Here is a 15,874-nt window from a genome sequence, read left to right on the forward strand (position 1 = left end):
CATAGAAAAGGAACTCAGAACTCAGAACTCAGAAGAAGTCGTAATAATCCGAGGAAGAAGGATGAGCTAAGAGCTGAGGAAGAACGCGTCACAGTCGAGCTGAGGAAGAAGGTAGCAGTCGCACAGAGCTGAGGAAGAAGGCAAAAGTCGTACAGAGAAACCCTAAATCTAATTTTTGATTTAGGTTTGGAAAATGAGAATGTATCAGTAAGACTAAGTCTTAGGCAATTAGGTTTGGGTAAATTGGGTGGGCTTCAAATGGGTGTTGGACTATTGGGCTTCGGCCTTCAGATGAATAATAAGTTTTGGACTCTCAAAAGAACCCATATGTTCAAACGTATTTTTCTCAACTAATACCTAAAAATTCGGTTTTTCGGTTTAACCGAAAATCGAAACACCAAAACCGTAAACCGAACCGAAAAACTAAAATTTAATAATTTAAAAATCGTGCACCGACCGAATAACCAATTAAACCGAAATCGAAAAACCGAAATTCACGGTTCGGCCGGTATTATGCCCACCCCTAACTTCAATAGTTGACCGTCCCAACATAAATTCGAGACACACTTCTCCTCACCCTCCTCTCCCCTATCCTCTCCCAAATTACTTTTATATTATGACTCAGCAAGTAATTAATGATATGTGAATAAAATTGTAGTGACGATAAACAAACACGTAATGGGCAATTGATAAAAGCTTACAGAACTGGACATGAGGTTCGTTGCGTGTTACAACAAATTTATGCACGTGTCTTTCTCCTCCCTTCTTATGATCAACAATTCTTTTGTGATTTGATACACCCCAATTGCATGCTTAAAAGTCTATGTAAAAAACATGTATTTTAATTATTCAGCTCTCACAAATCTTAAAATGTTTTATGTAACAGCATGTATTCTCATTTTATAGAGATGTAAAAGTAATTCAAGTGAATTATTTCTTGGATCTTTAAATTTAAAGCACCTAACCTTTGATTGGAGATGCAAGAGAGACATAGACCATTGAGAATCTCTTTTGGGCACTTATATGCTTGTTTGTTGAGACTCCATATCCAATTAGTTATTTAGAGCGGTAAGCTAATATGATACTTTGTCATAACTAAAATGATTCCATACATTTATTGCTTTTGGAACTCCCATAATACATCTTTACTACTTGTCAGTGTAAATGAGAAAGTAATGTTTTAGGTAATATCTCGCTTATCATAAATAACTCATTAATGTTAATGGAAAATGAATTAAGTCCGAGAATAAGTTTTCCAACAGGCCTTAGCAATTAGGATGAGGAGCAGCTATAGGTTGTTTGAACAAAAACTTTTATTTATTTAACATTTGTTATAATTGACTGAATTATACTGGGTTATTGTTGTTGTTGTTATAATTGATATTGATGAGACTTGTAATGATCATATTCTCCTTTGAAGAGGGAATGACCTGTCTTCTCAATGTGTGATATAAAAATAATATAACAATTGTGGTATAAATAATTTCTAACTATTTATATTGGAATAGGAAATTCATTTAAATGTAGGATAAAATAATTCACATTTTATCATGAAATTATTATCCCGATAACCAAACTCCTAAGTATGATGCTCCCGTGAGTGTAAAAATATTCAATGAATACATCAACTTTATATTTGTGATTTTGATCATCTTATTTAATTAATTGTAATAACTGTAAAAGTGCTCTGTCAAATACTCATGCACGTTTACAAGCTGTGATTATAATTATCAATTTGCAAAACACCAACAAAAGAATTAATGAAAGAAATACAAACATTTGACGTGCTTATATGAAAATTTGGATGCTCAATTTCCAAAAACACCAAAGTCCAAACCGGAGACGTGAGAGTCAGTGCGCAGTGTGAAAGTAAAAGGGAATGCTCCGTACTTTCGTTTTCCCGCCTTTTCCTCACATATCTCTCCTGATCACGATTCACGCGAATTCACCCGTACGTTACCCATTTCCTAAATTTCAAAAAGCACCCAAAATCCTCTGCTGATTGTAGAGCGTCAACTCGAGCTTATTTTCTCAGAAGTCAGAAACGAAAGGAGGCGCGCGCATGGTAAATCTCGTTTCTATTTAGTGGTAACTGGTAAGGTTACATCTATATGCTCAATTTCTATTAATAGTAGCCGGCTATATTAGATTCACCGGATTTTGGATCATTCACTGATAGTTTTGAACTTTTTTTTTAAAAATCTCTGATTCATCTTCTTCTCTAGTAGAGCTTTAGCGTTTCGTTTTTGAAAAAGGAAGTAGTAGTACCGGAAAATGTTCTAATAAAGCAATTTGGAATTCGGGTTGGATTTTGAACTTCTAGAAGTTTCATCTGTAATCTTCTAGAGCTATTACAAGCTCCCTGTAATCTTCTCGTTTTGAACATCTGTGCTCTACGTGTGTGTGTGTGTGTGAGAGAGAGAGAGATAGAGATAGAGAGCGAGAGAGATGGATAGATAGATAGAGATAGATAGAGAGAGAGAGTGATAGAAATAGAGATAGAGATAGAGAGATGTTTTTTTGTGTGTGTGTTTTGAATGCAAGCAACGAATATAAAAGTTTGACGGTGGAATTTGTTGCTAAACTTGATTAATCACTCTTTCTGCTTACATATTCAGCATTCACGGAATTGGTTCATTTTGGATCAGCTGAATTTGCGACTATGGACGTCAACAGGAAGCCAAATTCACGAGATGTAAGTGGTCAGCTCTGTAATTCGAGTCTGAGTTGCTTAATTGAAGCAATTTAATTTGCAGATTTTCATCTGAATGCTATAATGGGATCTCGCTGAAGCATATTTGCTCTGTCCCTACTGATTTTCCGATAGTTTATATCTCTAATTTCGTCGGTGCTCTGTATTTTTTACCTGCTACCTCGTCAGTGTCAAGGCTTGGACAGATGAGAAGCACCTAGTGTTTTGACTCCATTGAGATTTAAACCTCAGACCTCATGGTTCTCAAGCCACTTTATTGAATGAGTGCAATTTTCAAAATGTTTTAACTAGTAAGACAGATGTTGAATCACTTTTATTTTGTCCTTGTTAGGACCCTATGAGTGACGCTTGGAGTTTTGGCAGCAATTATCACCCATCCAGTCAATCTAGAAAAATATCAGTTGGAATTGTGATAGATTCAGTTGCAAAATGCAGAACACAAAAAGCAAAGCAAGCTGAAAATCACGCGCACGTGGCTGCACTTAAAACTTCTAACAAAGGGACGTCTGCTGAAAATGGTGGGACAACAATGGCTCAAAACAAGCGGAATTTTACGAATGACAGAAAGAAGAGGGAAATAGGGAGCACTTCTGCTATCAGAGAGCCCACGGAGCAGCAGACATCTCCTTGGATATCAACTAAAACCCTTCACCATGAACCAACTTTAGAGCCTGTTACTCCAGCAGAGAAACCTTCAATTGTTCAGGGCGTAGTTGAGATGTCCAACAGATCAAACAGAGTGGAGGTAGGACCAGTAGAGTGTTCTTTAAGGGCTTTCTTAATCCAGACAAGGACTTTACAGTTTGACAAATCAAAGCAGGTGAAGGAGAATGCTGCAGTGGAAGAAATGCCTGAGAAAGAAGTCAAAGGAAAAAATGCCAAACCAGAAAATGCAGGCAGTGAAACTTTACGGTTGAAGCTTTGGGAGATCTTAGGAAATGTTTCATCCCAAAACAAGCAGTGTCCAAATTCTCCAGTTCTCGTGCAGGATGCAAACGCCTCGCACCCAGAGCACAAAGACACAGGATATCATGTTGATGAGCCTAGGCAAAATTCAGATACTATAGAAAGTGATACTCAAAGTCATGAGTACGCTATTAGGAGACCGGTTACTCGTTCTTTAGCTCGAAAAAGAGCTCCTGCTAAGTTGAAATCATACAGTAGAAAAAGGCCACCGGCATGTAAGGAGGATGGCTTAGAGAAAAATCCCTTCCTTTCAAAAGATCGGTGGTCTAGAACATTATGTGATGCTGGCACTGATAGTTCGTTGATGGAAAATGGAAGGAGAGGCAAGAGGAAGAGTCACCAGATGGATGCATCCAAGATTTGCAAGCAGAACAACGTAATGAAAGATGAAGATGCAAGCAATAGTCATAAAAGAGTACCACTTCCTAAGAAATTTGTATATCCTGGTGTTGCAGCTGGTAATGGTACTACTTTGTTTGAGGAGAAAAAAGACGAGATGGACCAGCCAAATGCTGATAACCTAGAATCCCATGTTGTAGAGATGACTGAGCAGCTGAGAAATCTGCAAGAACATATAGATCAGCAAGGAAACTCAGCAGATAAATCCAAGAGGAAAGCATTGGACTCGGACTCTGACGAACAAATCCCAACTTTGGCTATGAAAACACCTAGCAGAAAATCGTTTCCTGGATTTGCACCAAGAAGCAATCAAGGGCAACCACATGGTGATGTTCATGAACATATAACATCTAAAACTGAGGGAATTTCTAATGTCAAGAGCTCTGATTCTGGCAGAAGATCTTTTCCTGGATTTGCACCAAGAAGCAATCTAGGGCAACAACATGGTGATGTTCATGAACATATAACATCTAAAACTGAGGGAATTTCTAATGTCAAGAGCTCTGATTCTGGCAGAAAATCTTTTCCTGGATTTGCACCAAGAAGCAATCTGGGGCAACCACATGGTGATGTTCATGAACATATAACATCTAAAACTGAGGGAATTTCTAATGTCAAGAGATTTTGTCCTGGCAGAAAATCTTTTCCTGAATTTGCACCAAGAAGTAATCTGGGGCAACCACATGGTGATGTTCACGAACATATAACATCTAAAACTGAAGGCATTTGTAAGGTCAAGAGCTTTGATGGACTTAAACGAGAATATAATGAGTCATCTGTATCCTTCTTCTGTTGACTCAACAGTTGTAATCTAGTGATGATTGTCATAGTATTATAGTAATGAGTTCTTGCTTTTCCTTATCGCATGTACAGGATGATGCAGGGAAATTGGAAAGTGCACCTTTTTCTGAAAGGCCTATCAAGGAAGAAGATTCACAGTTTAGGTTTTCTAGACCGTCATCCATGGAAAGTGATGCCGAGGGCTCTGAAGACAGTTCAAACATTCAAGGTTAAATTCATGCTTTAGGATTCATGTCCATATATTTATTCATTGTGGTCTTTTTCAGTTCCTGTAGTTTCTTTCAAAAGTCATCGTAGATCTCCAGATGTTCCGTACTGGACATAAATTACATTTGCTGCTGATCTATGACTTTTATATCTGATTTCCCTATTTGTGGTGGTTGTTTTCCCAATGTTGAAATAGATTTTGCGTGTATATAGAAATGTGTCACGTTTGATGGCCAAGGTGCATGGAGGCAGGAGCTTCAAGTAAAAATTTTGCCTGGCTGTGGAGGAGTGATGTCATTACTTTCTGTGTATTATTAATGGGACCAAATTCCCTTCTAAACTTTGTAATTGGTGTAACTTACTGCTGTTGATGAGATAGAGTTGCCTTGCATACTTTATACCATTGACCCTGACTGATGCTTGCTGTTTATCAGTATGACTGATGATTGCTTGTTATGACTTTAATTGTACACTTTGCTCTTCCTTCAAATTCTTATGTGTTCATTCAATTTATATCTTATTATGAGTAAGGTGTAGTTTGAGAGGTGAGATAGAGTCAAAAGTTTGCTTGAGTATTAATATATTAAGCCCCTTCGTCATTTATCTTGATCTGCTCTTGTTTAGAAATGATTATTTGTTGCTGAAATTGAAGAGATGCATATAGATGTCTCTTATGCATCAACTGCTTAAGGAGAAAGTAGAAAATGCACAGTAAAAATGGACTTGGTATCTTGAGGTACTTCTAAGATCCAGAGAGTGTTACTTTTTCCACTGGAAATTTTGGAGATTCTTCACCAAAAGCAGACAGAATTTAGTACTTGGTGCCTGTTAACATGAAAAAGTGATATGGCTAGGTATTGATCTTCATTCGAAATGAATATTATTTGATTGATTTTCTGCCTGACTGATGGAGCATTGTGTGGGAACTTCTAGCTGACCTTTTATTAGTAAATAGGTTGTTCAGCTAGCCATCTTAACATAGAATGAGTTTTCTTAGAAGTATGCGACCTCTTGATCAAGCGCCCCCTTTGACTGAAGCAAAATCAGTTGTTCTCATTACTTTATGATATCTATGTAGGTGGTATACAGACACAACTGTCTCCTGAAATTGGTAATACCAAGGAACAAGAGGCTCCTCGACCAAACAAAAAACTCTTCAACAAAGATGATGCTAATCTTTCTGGAGTTAATCTTGCTGCAGCCTCTTCTAAAGGTTTATGTCCAATGGTTCAAAGTTCTCCACTTGTCTGATGGATCTTCGTTTTATTCCTTTAAAATTGCTTTTTCCTTTCCAGTTGATCATTCCCTCAAGACTGTCTCTTCGTCTCTTTTTCTCTCTTTGCTCCACATGAATTCAACAGGAATTGATTGTAGGAAGCTTGAGAAGTATTTAGCACAGAATGAAGAGGATGCGCTAACTAGGTATTTCTTGCATTTTCGGATTAAATAAAATTAAAAGCTTTCTTCAGCACTGAATTTCTATTTCCCGAGTAAATGAATTAAAAGATCCTTCAGAAGTTTTTCTTTTTCAACATTTCATTGAGCGTCAATATCATTTTGCAGTGCCATGACCTTATTTGCTATCTCGTTGGAGAAAGTTAGGAGCAAAATGAAGTCTGTTACTAACCAAAGATCTGCTGAGATTCTGAAGTCTGTTGCGGAGAATGTACATACGCAGTTGCAGAATGCTGAGTTTCAGATTAAAGCAGACATGTAAGTAGAGCATAAAATGGCAGTTACAATTTGGAAGAGTGTCTCTTTAACTATGATTCTGCTCTGTTCCAGGAGAAAGATAACCAGTCTGAATAAATCAAAGAGAAAGCATGTAGAAGAAGTGCTTCAAGGTAACACATTAAGAAAATATTAACAATTTGCTTGAGTCTACTGTGTTCTGTTCTAATTGAACATGGTAGCATTTTGTTCAAAATTGAGTGCCTGAGGCAGCTTATTTCTGCTACTTTCTATTTGTTTATGTCATGGAAATGTTTTCCTATCAGTAACATGTTCTAACTTGTTCTTCCAGATGCCCTTGGGCTGAGGACTATTCTGCATGTTTGAGTTGTGTCACAAGTTTATTTTGTATTTTACGTCGTTTACTACCACTTTGAAAGGATCCATTAGATTTGCGTGCCATAAATCCTAGCATGACTAGTCTCACATTTTAGTAGTACTATTCTTCTACAGAATTTTGTTTTCTTAACATGATGCGCTTGTGGAATTAATACTATCTTCCATAAATGCAAATTCACACGGAAATTTGGCTCTTCTACGTTTCTTTCCCGGATTTTCTGTGATTCCTCTTCTCCAAAGCTATGTGGTTCTTTTTCTTGTCTGAAAAATAAGTTACTCTGTTTACAGAGAAACAGCAGCATCTGAATGTCATATACGAAAGATTCAAAGAAGAGGTCAATCAGCATCTCCAGGATTGCAAGAGCACACTTGAATCTCTAGAAGCACACGAAGTTGAGGTGAAAGCAACTGTGGAAAAAAGAAGTATGATAAGATCTTCTATGGATTTTGCTAAAGTATAATTATTTAGTTGGAGCCAGTAACTATCTATATCTTGAATATTATTTCATCTATTGCATATTAGATCATCCACATGACAGGAAGACTAGTAGTTGATGACATAGCATGTTTTTTCTTTGCTAGTTAAACAAATATGTTAGATTCCCTATGACGTATCGCTGCAATATGCTTTTGCTGCACAAACGTTTTGTGTCAGCAAACATTGATGCGGTGCTACAATCATATATTGGACCAGTGCCTTCTAATCATGAGTGCAAGCTAACTTCCGATGTTTCTGTGGATTTTCATATTGTAGAAGCATCAAGTAGGAAACTACTTTTGGAAGCGGAAGAAGCAATTGAGACTCAGCTCGATTATGCTGAAAGAAGGATTAATTCGATCCACCATGTAAGTATTCTTCACTCACAATTTGGAGAATAGCTTTGCATTGAGCTTTGCTCTCCCCCCGTGCCCCCTCTCACCCCCCCACCCCACAAAAAAAAAAATAGTCTTCCCCACCTGCTTTGCCGACTAGAATGTGGTATGAATGGTGCTTATCACTCATCAGGTTTTCATTATACTTCTTATGCACTTGGATTGTGGCTTCGATTATTTATCATGTGTACTATTTCAATTGGATGTTTTCATGTCAATTTGCTACGAGGTTAATTTCACGTATTGTCATTAAACTTTACCTATGAATGATGCTCATCACTCATCAGGTTTCCATTATACATCTTATACACTTGGATAGTGGCTTCGATTATCTATCATGTGTACTGTTTCAATTTGCCCTTTTCATGTCAATTTGCTACGAGGTTAATTTCGCGTATTGTCGTTAAACTTTACCTATTACAACAGTAAAGTTATGAAACTATCTTTTTCACATTAAAATAAATGAACTTTACCCACTAGAACAATAAAATAAAAAAAGTTACTCTGTCACATTAGAGTAACTTGAGACTTCATTGACCTTTTCAATTTCGGAGGAGATAAATGAGTATAGTATTACTTATGCTCTAACTGCAAGTTTTCCATTCATGTAGGTGGCAAGAGAGAAGATGTGTCAGCTGAAACTCGTGGTTGCTGAATGTTTAAAAGAGGGTGTCCTTGGTTGATATAGGGTATTGTTCAACAATCTCGAACACAGTTCTAGGCATATCTTCCTCTAATGCGTGGTAAAGAATAGCTATTACATTATTTTCCAAGGAGTAGATTTTCTTTCTTTCGTTTTAGGGTTTATGGCGTCTTTTTTTCCTATAGTTCACTAGTACTTGGGTAGATGCTCTTATCAACATTTTCTTTAAGAAACGCAATTCCTTGTGTAGCCTGTTGTGACAATTTAAAATTCTTATGCTTCTTGGGACCAAGTTAACAGGGAACACAGCAAAAATTCTCGTTGGTTGCAAGCGTCAGAGAATAGGCTCCTCAGTTTAGCTAATGACACGGACGAATGGTCATCGTCCTGTTAAACTTTCACGAGCCAGCCAAAGAAAATGACTTTGGTTCATGATCCTTGAATTATTCAATTGAGGTTTGTATAGAGAGAAGGTTATATTGCGCTTAAAAGAGTAGCTTATGTACTCAGAATATAAATACTCATATTTCATTTGAAAATACGGAAAAGGTCCGTTCATGCCAGGAATGATATGAAAGTATACACATTTGCCCGTGTGCCACTTTTTAGACGAACCACACTAATAAAATATTTAGCACATGACATATGACACAATCTGGCCCTAATTTAAATAATAAACCAACCCGACCCAGTACCCTATTTTAATAAACCCCAATCCTATTTTATTACCCCACTCTCTCAACTCCCTTTCTTCTCCCAAATTCTCCTCTCACCATAGCTGATGATACCTACCAACTCTCCTTAGATGATTATCTGAATACCGGTCTACATTTGGCGGTGCTGCTTGTGCCTGGTTTTGGGTTTTTTTTTCTGGTTCAGTCTGAAGCTTCCTAAAGAATTCAACTCTCAGGTAAGAAGACTCCATCTCCACCAGCCGTAAAACTGTCTTTCGACTTTCATTACGAAATTTCTCAAGAGCATCATTTGCTGCCGCTGCTATATCAGATTGAAGTATCGGAAAACGTTTAAGTTCCTGCATAGGGATATTCTAGGTTAGAATTATTACGTTTTCATCTTCTAAAGGTCAACTCGATATAACGATTGACCTAGTATTTTCAGTAGATAAAGTTTGGGCCTCTTATATAGAAGCATTTATGAAAGATGGAGATGCAAGAACTGATCATAAAAAAGTTGCCATTCTTTTTTCTTTTTAGCCAAGTAATAGTATACCCATCTATGGCGAGGGCTAGATAAGCATGATTCCTTTTATTAGGATCGAGAATTCGGGTAGTGCGTAATTTAGCCAAACAACGGTATAATGACAATAACAAAGACAATGGAAGTTGATAATAACGGCAATTAAAGAATATAAAGAAGACACAAATTTAATGTGGTTCAGTCAAGATGACCTACGTCCACAAGCGGAGATGAGTAATTTTATTATACCAACAAAAGTACAAAAGAGAGTACAAAATTAGAGTAAATACTCTAATTAATCCCGAATACCCCAAGAGAATAACCTCATAAGATCACTCCAAAGAAAGGGTTCACACAAGTGTTTTCCAACACTCACTTTCTTACAAAATACTCTATAATGAAATAAAGGAGGAGAAAGAAAGACAAGAGTGAAAAGCTCTTGAATTGGTGTGTTTGCAAATGAGGAGAAACTCCTCTATTTATAACAAGAAATCCTTGGCCTAATAATGGATATTATGTCATGGCAAATGTCATGATCCACAAATTTGTTATAATGGATATTATGTCATGACAAATGTCATGAACCACAAATTTGTTATAATGTCATGATCCACAAATTTGTTATAATGGATATTATGTCATGACAAATGTAATGAACCACAAATTTGTTATAATGGATATTATGTCATGACAAATGTCATAAAAATTTATCATATTACACCTTTTCCCTTCGTAAGATCATAATCTTCGGTTTGGAAGAAACTTCCCTTTAAGTTCTTAGTACATAAACAAGATGTGAATGCACATGAAGAGACTAAACCCTTCTAAAATTGGTAATGATTTTAGATGGTAATGATTTCTGAACATTCTGTATCACTAAGAAAATTAGGGGAGGAAAGATAGAACCAACACTGTATTCTTCTTCTAAACAAAAGACTAAACCCTAAATAATTCTAAAATTGTGTCAACGATTTGGAAAAAAACTCCCAAAACCCTAATGGAGCAGCTATGGTGAGAGGAGAATTTGGGAGAAGAAAGTGAGGTGAGAGAGTGGGGTAATAAAATAAAATAAAATAAAATAGGATTGAGGTTGATTAAAATAGGGACTAGGTCGGATCGGTTTAGTGATGGGTTGGGTTGGTTTATTATTTAAATTAGGATATAGATTGAATGCACCATATTGTGACACAAGTCAAAATGTGCTAAACATTTTATTAGTGTGTTCTGTCTAAAAAATGGGATATGTGAGCTACCTTATACACGACAAGGGCAGGATTAAGTCACCTTTTAACGACGGACAAATGTGTACAATTTTGTATAGTTCACTTGTATAAATGGACTTTTTTCGTTGAAAATATGATTCTTGGGAAATGTAGTTCAGTCTTTTTTATCCTTTTAAAAGTAGAGTTCACACTGGATAAAATAGTCATTTAATTATTTTCTAGTATAATATATAGGACTTCAATTATTTCCTAATAATTAAGATTTTAAAATTAATTTCCTAATATTTAGGACTTTAATTATTTTCTAATATTTAGGACTTCACAATCAACTAAATATTATGCATTAATGTTTTCTTATTTTACTATGTAATATACCATAGTTGAATTAAAAAAACACATAATACAGGAAAATTACGTTCTGAGGTGTAGAACAGTAGAAGCATAAAAAGCATTCCCAAATCACTTTAGGACTTCCAAGGCACTTAGGACGAAAGAAATAAACAAAAAGTACAAAATAAAAAGACTAATTTAAAAAAGAGAAATTTCACATTAGAAAACTTTCTGCTTCAGAGTCGCACTCCTCTTAGGCTTAGGATACTTTTCGGTGTTAAGTAAATTACTAGTATTAGAAGGCTTAGGATACTTTTCGGTATCAAATAAATTATTAGTATTAGAACTCGCGCGATAGGCGAATAACATTAAAAATATTAATCATATCAATTTATGACTTTACTTGTTTAAGTACATGAGATTATTTTGCTTTAACAAAATTAAACTATTTTCTTTTTCTTATTTCAATATACCCGATAGATAAACTCTATGATGTTATACTTTATTCTAAACGTAATATTGAACTATTCTAAAAATATAAATATTAAAAGTTCTTGATAATAAAAGATCCACGCCATTGTTTATTTTTTAACGCATATACATATTCTTTTCATATATGTTTTATTCCCAAAAATAAGTTTTCAGAAAAAGATCGTGTTGAAGACAAAGCAATTATTTTTCAACAATTTGTTCTCATTATTCTAGAAAATAGAGTTTTATTTTTGTGAAACAAAAAGCTCATTGTTATCCATGAACAACATGGGTTTAATTTGCTAATGGATATTCTTTTAACTAAAATTCAAAAACTAATTATACTCTAACTCACATATTTTATATTTTAATTCAGATTAAAAAATAATTTCACTTAATTCAAAAATTAATCACACCCAAATTTATTATATTGCCAATTAATATTGTCTAAAATTTACCACGTGACTTTTTAATAGCTTGTCACTTGACTTAATATCTTTATCCAATTCTACTACTCTCCTCTTATAATAATTCTTAAAGACTGATTATGCTTTAACACATATCTAAATGCTTAGTAGTCTATCTATCTTTATCTGATATTTTATATTTTTCGTAATGTCTCTTTCGTTATTTTGGTGAGATTAACGTTAAAGGATTTGCTCTTGTCAATTCATCTTCATTGTAGATTATCGGAGAAACATCTATTTATGTATAAAATTAATTTCCCGATATAGCAGTGCGGAAATTTGTGTTGCCAGGAAAAATTAATTTCCTCGATGCAACTTTTATACTCTTTTATTCACAAAATTTTAAAATTGATCTAATCTTTATGATTCATTTCTTGTTACTGAATAAGAAGTGCTCGACATTCTTGACAACTAATTTTTAAATAGCCATGTCAAGCTAAAGAAAATAAAAAATCAATTTTACCTCATCTTTTTTCTTAATACCTATTAACAAATGAATCATATGGTTATTGAATACCTTTATGTTTATTATTTTTTATATTATACTGTGCACTATTTATTATTAAATTGTTAATGAGTTTTTATTGCCTTGTCACTTGGATTAATATTCTTGTTCACTACTCTCCTTTTAATATAATAATATAATATAGATATATATTTTTCTTACTCCTAGGTTACTTTTTATATTTAAATTTTATTTATTATTCAAAAATAGTTAATTTTTGTCTATATTCGGAGTATAAATATCCACTAATTGATTGCATTTTTTTTAAAAAATTGATGATTCTTTTCTGTTCGTGTTTTAGTTAACATGAAAAAAACATTTAGATCAATTACTAACAAAATCTTAGTTTACATTTAACGTTAGATCTCATGCGATTGACATGCTTTAGTGTTTGATTGATGGAATGCACCATTTATGGGTATATAATATAGGTATCAACTCAAAACATTTATTGATAATTTTTATTACATTTTATCCTAATTCTTATTAGAATTTTTCCAAAATCTATTTAGATTATGTCTTAAAATTGTCAAGTGGCATTTTCTCAATATGCCATTTGGCTTAACCTTATGTTTCACTACTGTCACGACCTCAAATTCCCTCCGTAGTATGTCGTGATGACACCTAGTCTCTAAGACTAGGTAAGCCTATTAATGCGGAATAATAATAAATATCTGAAATAAATAAACTATAATTCAAACAATTTCAACTCTCAAAACTCGGTAGAAATAAGTCACAAGCTTCTAAGAATTTTATCCTCAATGTCTCTATATATCAAGGTCTAAAGAAAAATAAGGAAGCAACATAAAAATGATAGAAAGGGGACTCCGGAGTCTGCAGACGCTGGCAGATATACCTTGAAGTCTCCGTGCACAGGTAACTCACTGATGCCTAGTCTGATAAGATGTACCTGGATCTGCACAAAAAGATGTGCAGAAGCGTAGTATGAGTACACCACAGCGGTACCCAGTAAGTGCCAAGCCTAACCTTGGTAGAGTAGTGACGAGGTCAAGTCAGGTCCTACTGAAAAATAATAATGGCATGGCAAAATGTTTAACAATATAATTAAATAAAATGACAATGAAAATGAATCAAGTAGCATGTCACCATTTAATTACACAAAATAATGGCAAATAATATCTCGCGGAATCAAAACAGAATTCCTTTCAACTTTATGAAAATTACAACAATTAATCGAAGGCAACTATGGCCATAAATCAATATCAACAAGGGCACTACCGAGGTACCGCCTCGTAGTCCCAAATCATAAATAAATTCACAATATCTCATTTCTTTATCTCACCGCGGGAGCCTTCATAATTTATTTTAAAGAAAATATTTTTTCCGAAATAGTATCCTGCGTTTTAGCCATCCTTATCACACCGCATGACTTCTAGTAGTTCCCCTACTAGCCACGCGTATCAAGCCACCCTTATCTCACCGCATGCATTTCAATACCCAGACCTTATACCACCGCATGCGTATCAGTATCACAATATATCACAATTTGCACCTCAAGTACCCAAATATTTTAATTTGCCAGAATAAATCAACAACGATATTTTTCCACAATAAAGAGCTCACGGCTCATGCCAACATAAATCATCAATAATATTTTTCCACAATAAAGAGCTCACGGCTCCATCACAATGAGTACAAAAATATTCAGGAATGAATAATTTAGCAAAATAATATTTCAAAATCTTTAATACGTTGCTTCAATACCAAATTTAAAATGTCAAATACTTCATATTAATAATATTTAATTTACAGAAAATTAATTTCAAATAATGCACAGAATAAAAGAAACCAAGTTTCAATCAAACAAGTAAAACAATTAGCAGGAAAATGTCAAGCAAATTTAAAGTATACAAATCAAATCAATGATGGAGAATATAACAAGATTTAATAATTTAATTAATATGCAACAATGATCTTCATAATTTAAAAACATAATCCTTCACATTTAGTCCGTGTGCACACTCGTCACCTCGTGTACAGGACTTTCATCACATTACAATTAATACCAATCGTTGGGAAAATTTCCCCCCCCACAAGGTTAGACAAGTCACTTACCTCGACTTGCTCCAATTTAACCAAGTAGTATGCTTTTTTCTCGATTTTTCGATTCCGATCGACTCGTATCTAGTCATAATTAATTCGATACAGTCAACAAAAATTATAGAATTAATTCTATAAGAAAATACTATATTTTTCAATAAAAATTCGAAATTAACTAAAAAATGGCCCGTGGGGCCCACATCTCAGAATCTAGCAAAAATTACGAAATATGAACGTCCATTCAACCACGAGTCTAACCATATTAAAATGACTAAATTCCAATAACGATTCGACCCTCAAATCCTCAAATCTATTCAAGAGAGATTTCAAATTTTTCCAACTTAAATCACCAATTAAATGTTAAAAATAGTGATGGATTCGGGTAATCTAACCAAGATTGAGTTAAAAAATACTTACCCCAATATTTTTCCTTGAAAATATATCAAATATCGCCTCCGCTCAAGCTCCAAGTTGTTAAAAATGGCGAAAGGGGACGAAGCCCCCCTGTTTTTATAACTTACAGATCTAATCCAAGGTGACCTCGATCATGGAGTCCGATCCTGGACCTTGATCATAGGATTCCGATCATGGGGAGTCCGATCATGGGAAGTCCGATCATGGGGTCCGATCATGGTCCTCGATCATTGCCCTCGATCATGGACCTCGGTCATGGCCTTCGATTATGGCCCTCGATCACGGGCCTTCGAGCTTGCCTTCGATCATGGCCCTCGAGCCTTGCCTTCGATCATGGCTCTCGAGCCTGCCTTCGATCCTCGGCTCGATTTCTGGCCTTCGATTTTTGGGCTCGATTGCACAGCAGAAGAAAATTTGCAGCAGCTGTTTAAGTCCCATTTTCGATCCGTTAACCATCCGAAACTCACCCGAGGCCCTCGGGACCTCAACCAAATATACTAACAAGTCCTAAAATATCATACAAACTTATTTGAA

At 35.0% G+C, this 15,874-nt stretch overlaps 1 protein-coding gene across 5 annotated transcripts; it reads left to right on the forward strand.

Moving 5' to 3' along the window:
* Nucleotides 1–1,830: 1,830 nt before the first annotated feature.
* On the forward strand, nucleotides 1,831–9,832 carry LOC107812534 (meiosis-specific protein ASY3). 5 transcript variants are annotated; one of them, XM_075237924.1, is made up of 12 exons: nucleotides 1,831–2,095; nucleotides 2,619–2,695; nucleotides 3,045–3,458; nucleotides 3,534–4,856; nucleotides 4,952–5,087; nucleotides 6,165–6,299; nucleotides 6,382–6,508; nucleotides 6,650–6,799; nucleotides 6,872–6,930; nucleotides 7,445–7,579; nucleotides 7,911–8,002; nucleotides 8,641–9,832. In XM_075237924.1, the coding sequence occupies exons 2-12, from the start codon at nucleotides 2,663–2,665 to the stop codon at nucleotides 8,710–8,712; spliced, it is 2,676 nt and encodes an 891-aa protein (XP_075094025.1). In that variant the 5' UTR covers nucleotides 1,831–2,095; nucleotides 2,619–2,662; the 3' UTR covers nucleotides 8,713–9,832. The 5 variants fall into 5 exon arrangements, with proteins under 5 accessions (XP_075094025.1, XP_075094022.1, XP_016493158.1 ...); XM_075237921.1 differs by having other exon boundaries at nucleotides 3,045–4,856; XM_016637672.2 differs by having other exon boundaries at nucleotides 3,045–4,856; nucleotides 6,448–6,508.
* The last annotated feature ends 6,042 nt before the right edge of the window (nucleotides 9,833–15,874 follow it).

Source organism: Nicotiana tabacum, chromosome 19 (genome assembly GCF_000715075.1).
Source record: "Nicotiana tabacum cultivar K326 chromosome 19, ASM71507v2, whole genome shotgun sequence".
Lineage (NCBI taxonomy): Eukaryota > Viridiplantae > Streptophyta > Magnoliopsida > Solanales > Solanaceae > Nicotiana > Nicotiana tabacum.

What these genes read in the sequence shown, in the direction of transcription:
- LOC107812534 (XM_075237921.1), top strand. Translation starts at nt 2,663, where the DNA reads ATGGACGTCAACAGGAAGCCAAATTCACGAGAT. An exon ending in TTTCAGATTAAAGCAGACAT is followed by an intron (nt 6,800 to 6,871) that starts GTAAGTAGAGCA and finishes GCTCTGTTCCAG; the next exon opens with GAGAAAGATAACCAGTCTGA. An exon ending in GGATTAATTCGATCCACCAT is followed by an intron (nt 8,003 to 8,640) that starts GTAAGTATTCTT and finishes CCATTCATGTAG; the next exon opens with GTGGCAAGAGAGAAGATGTG.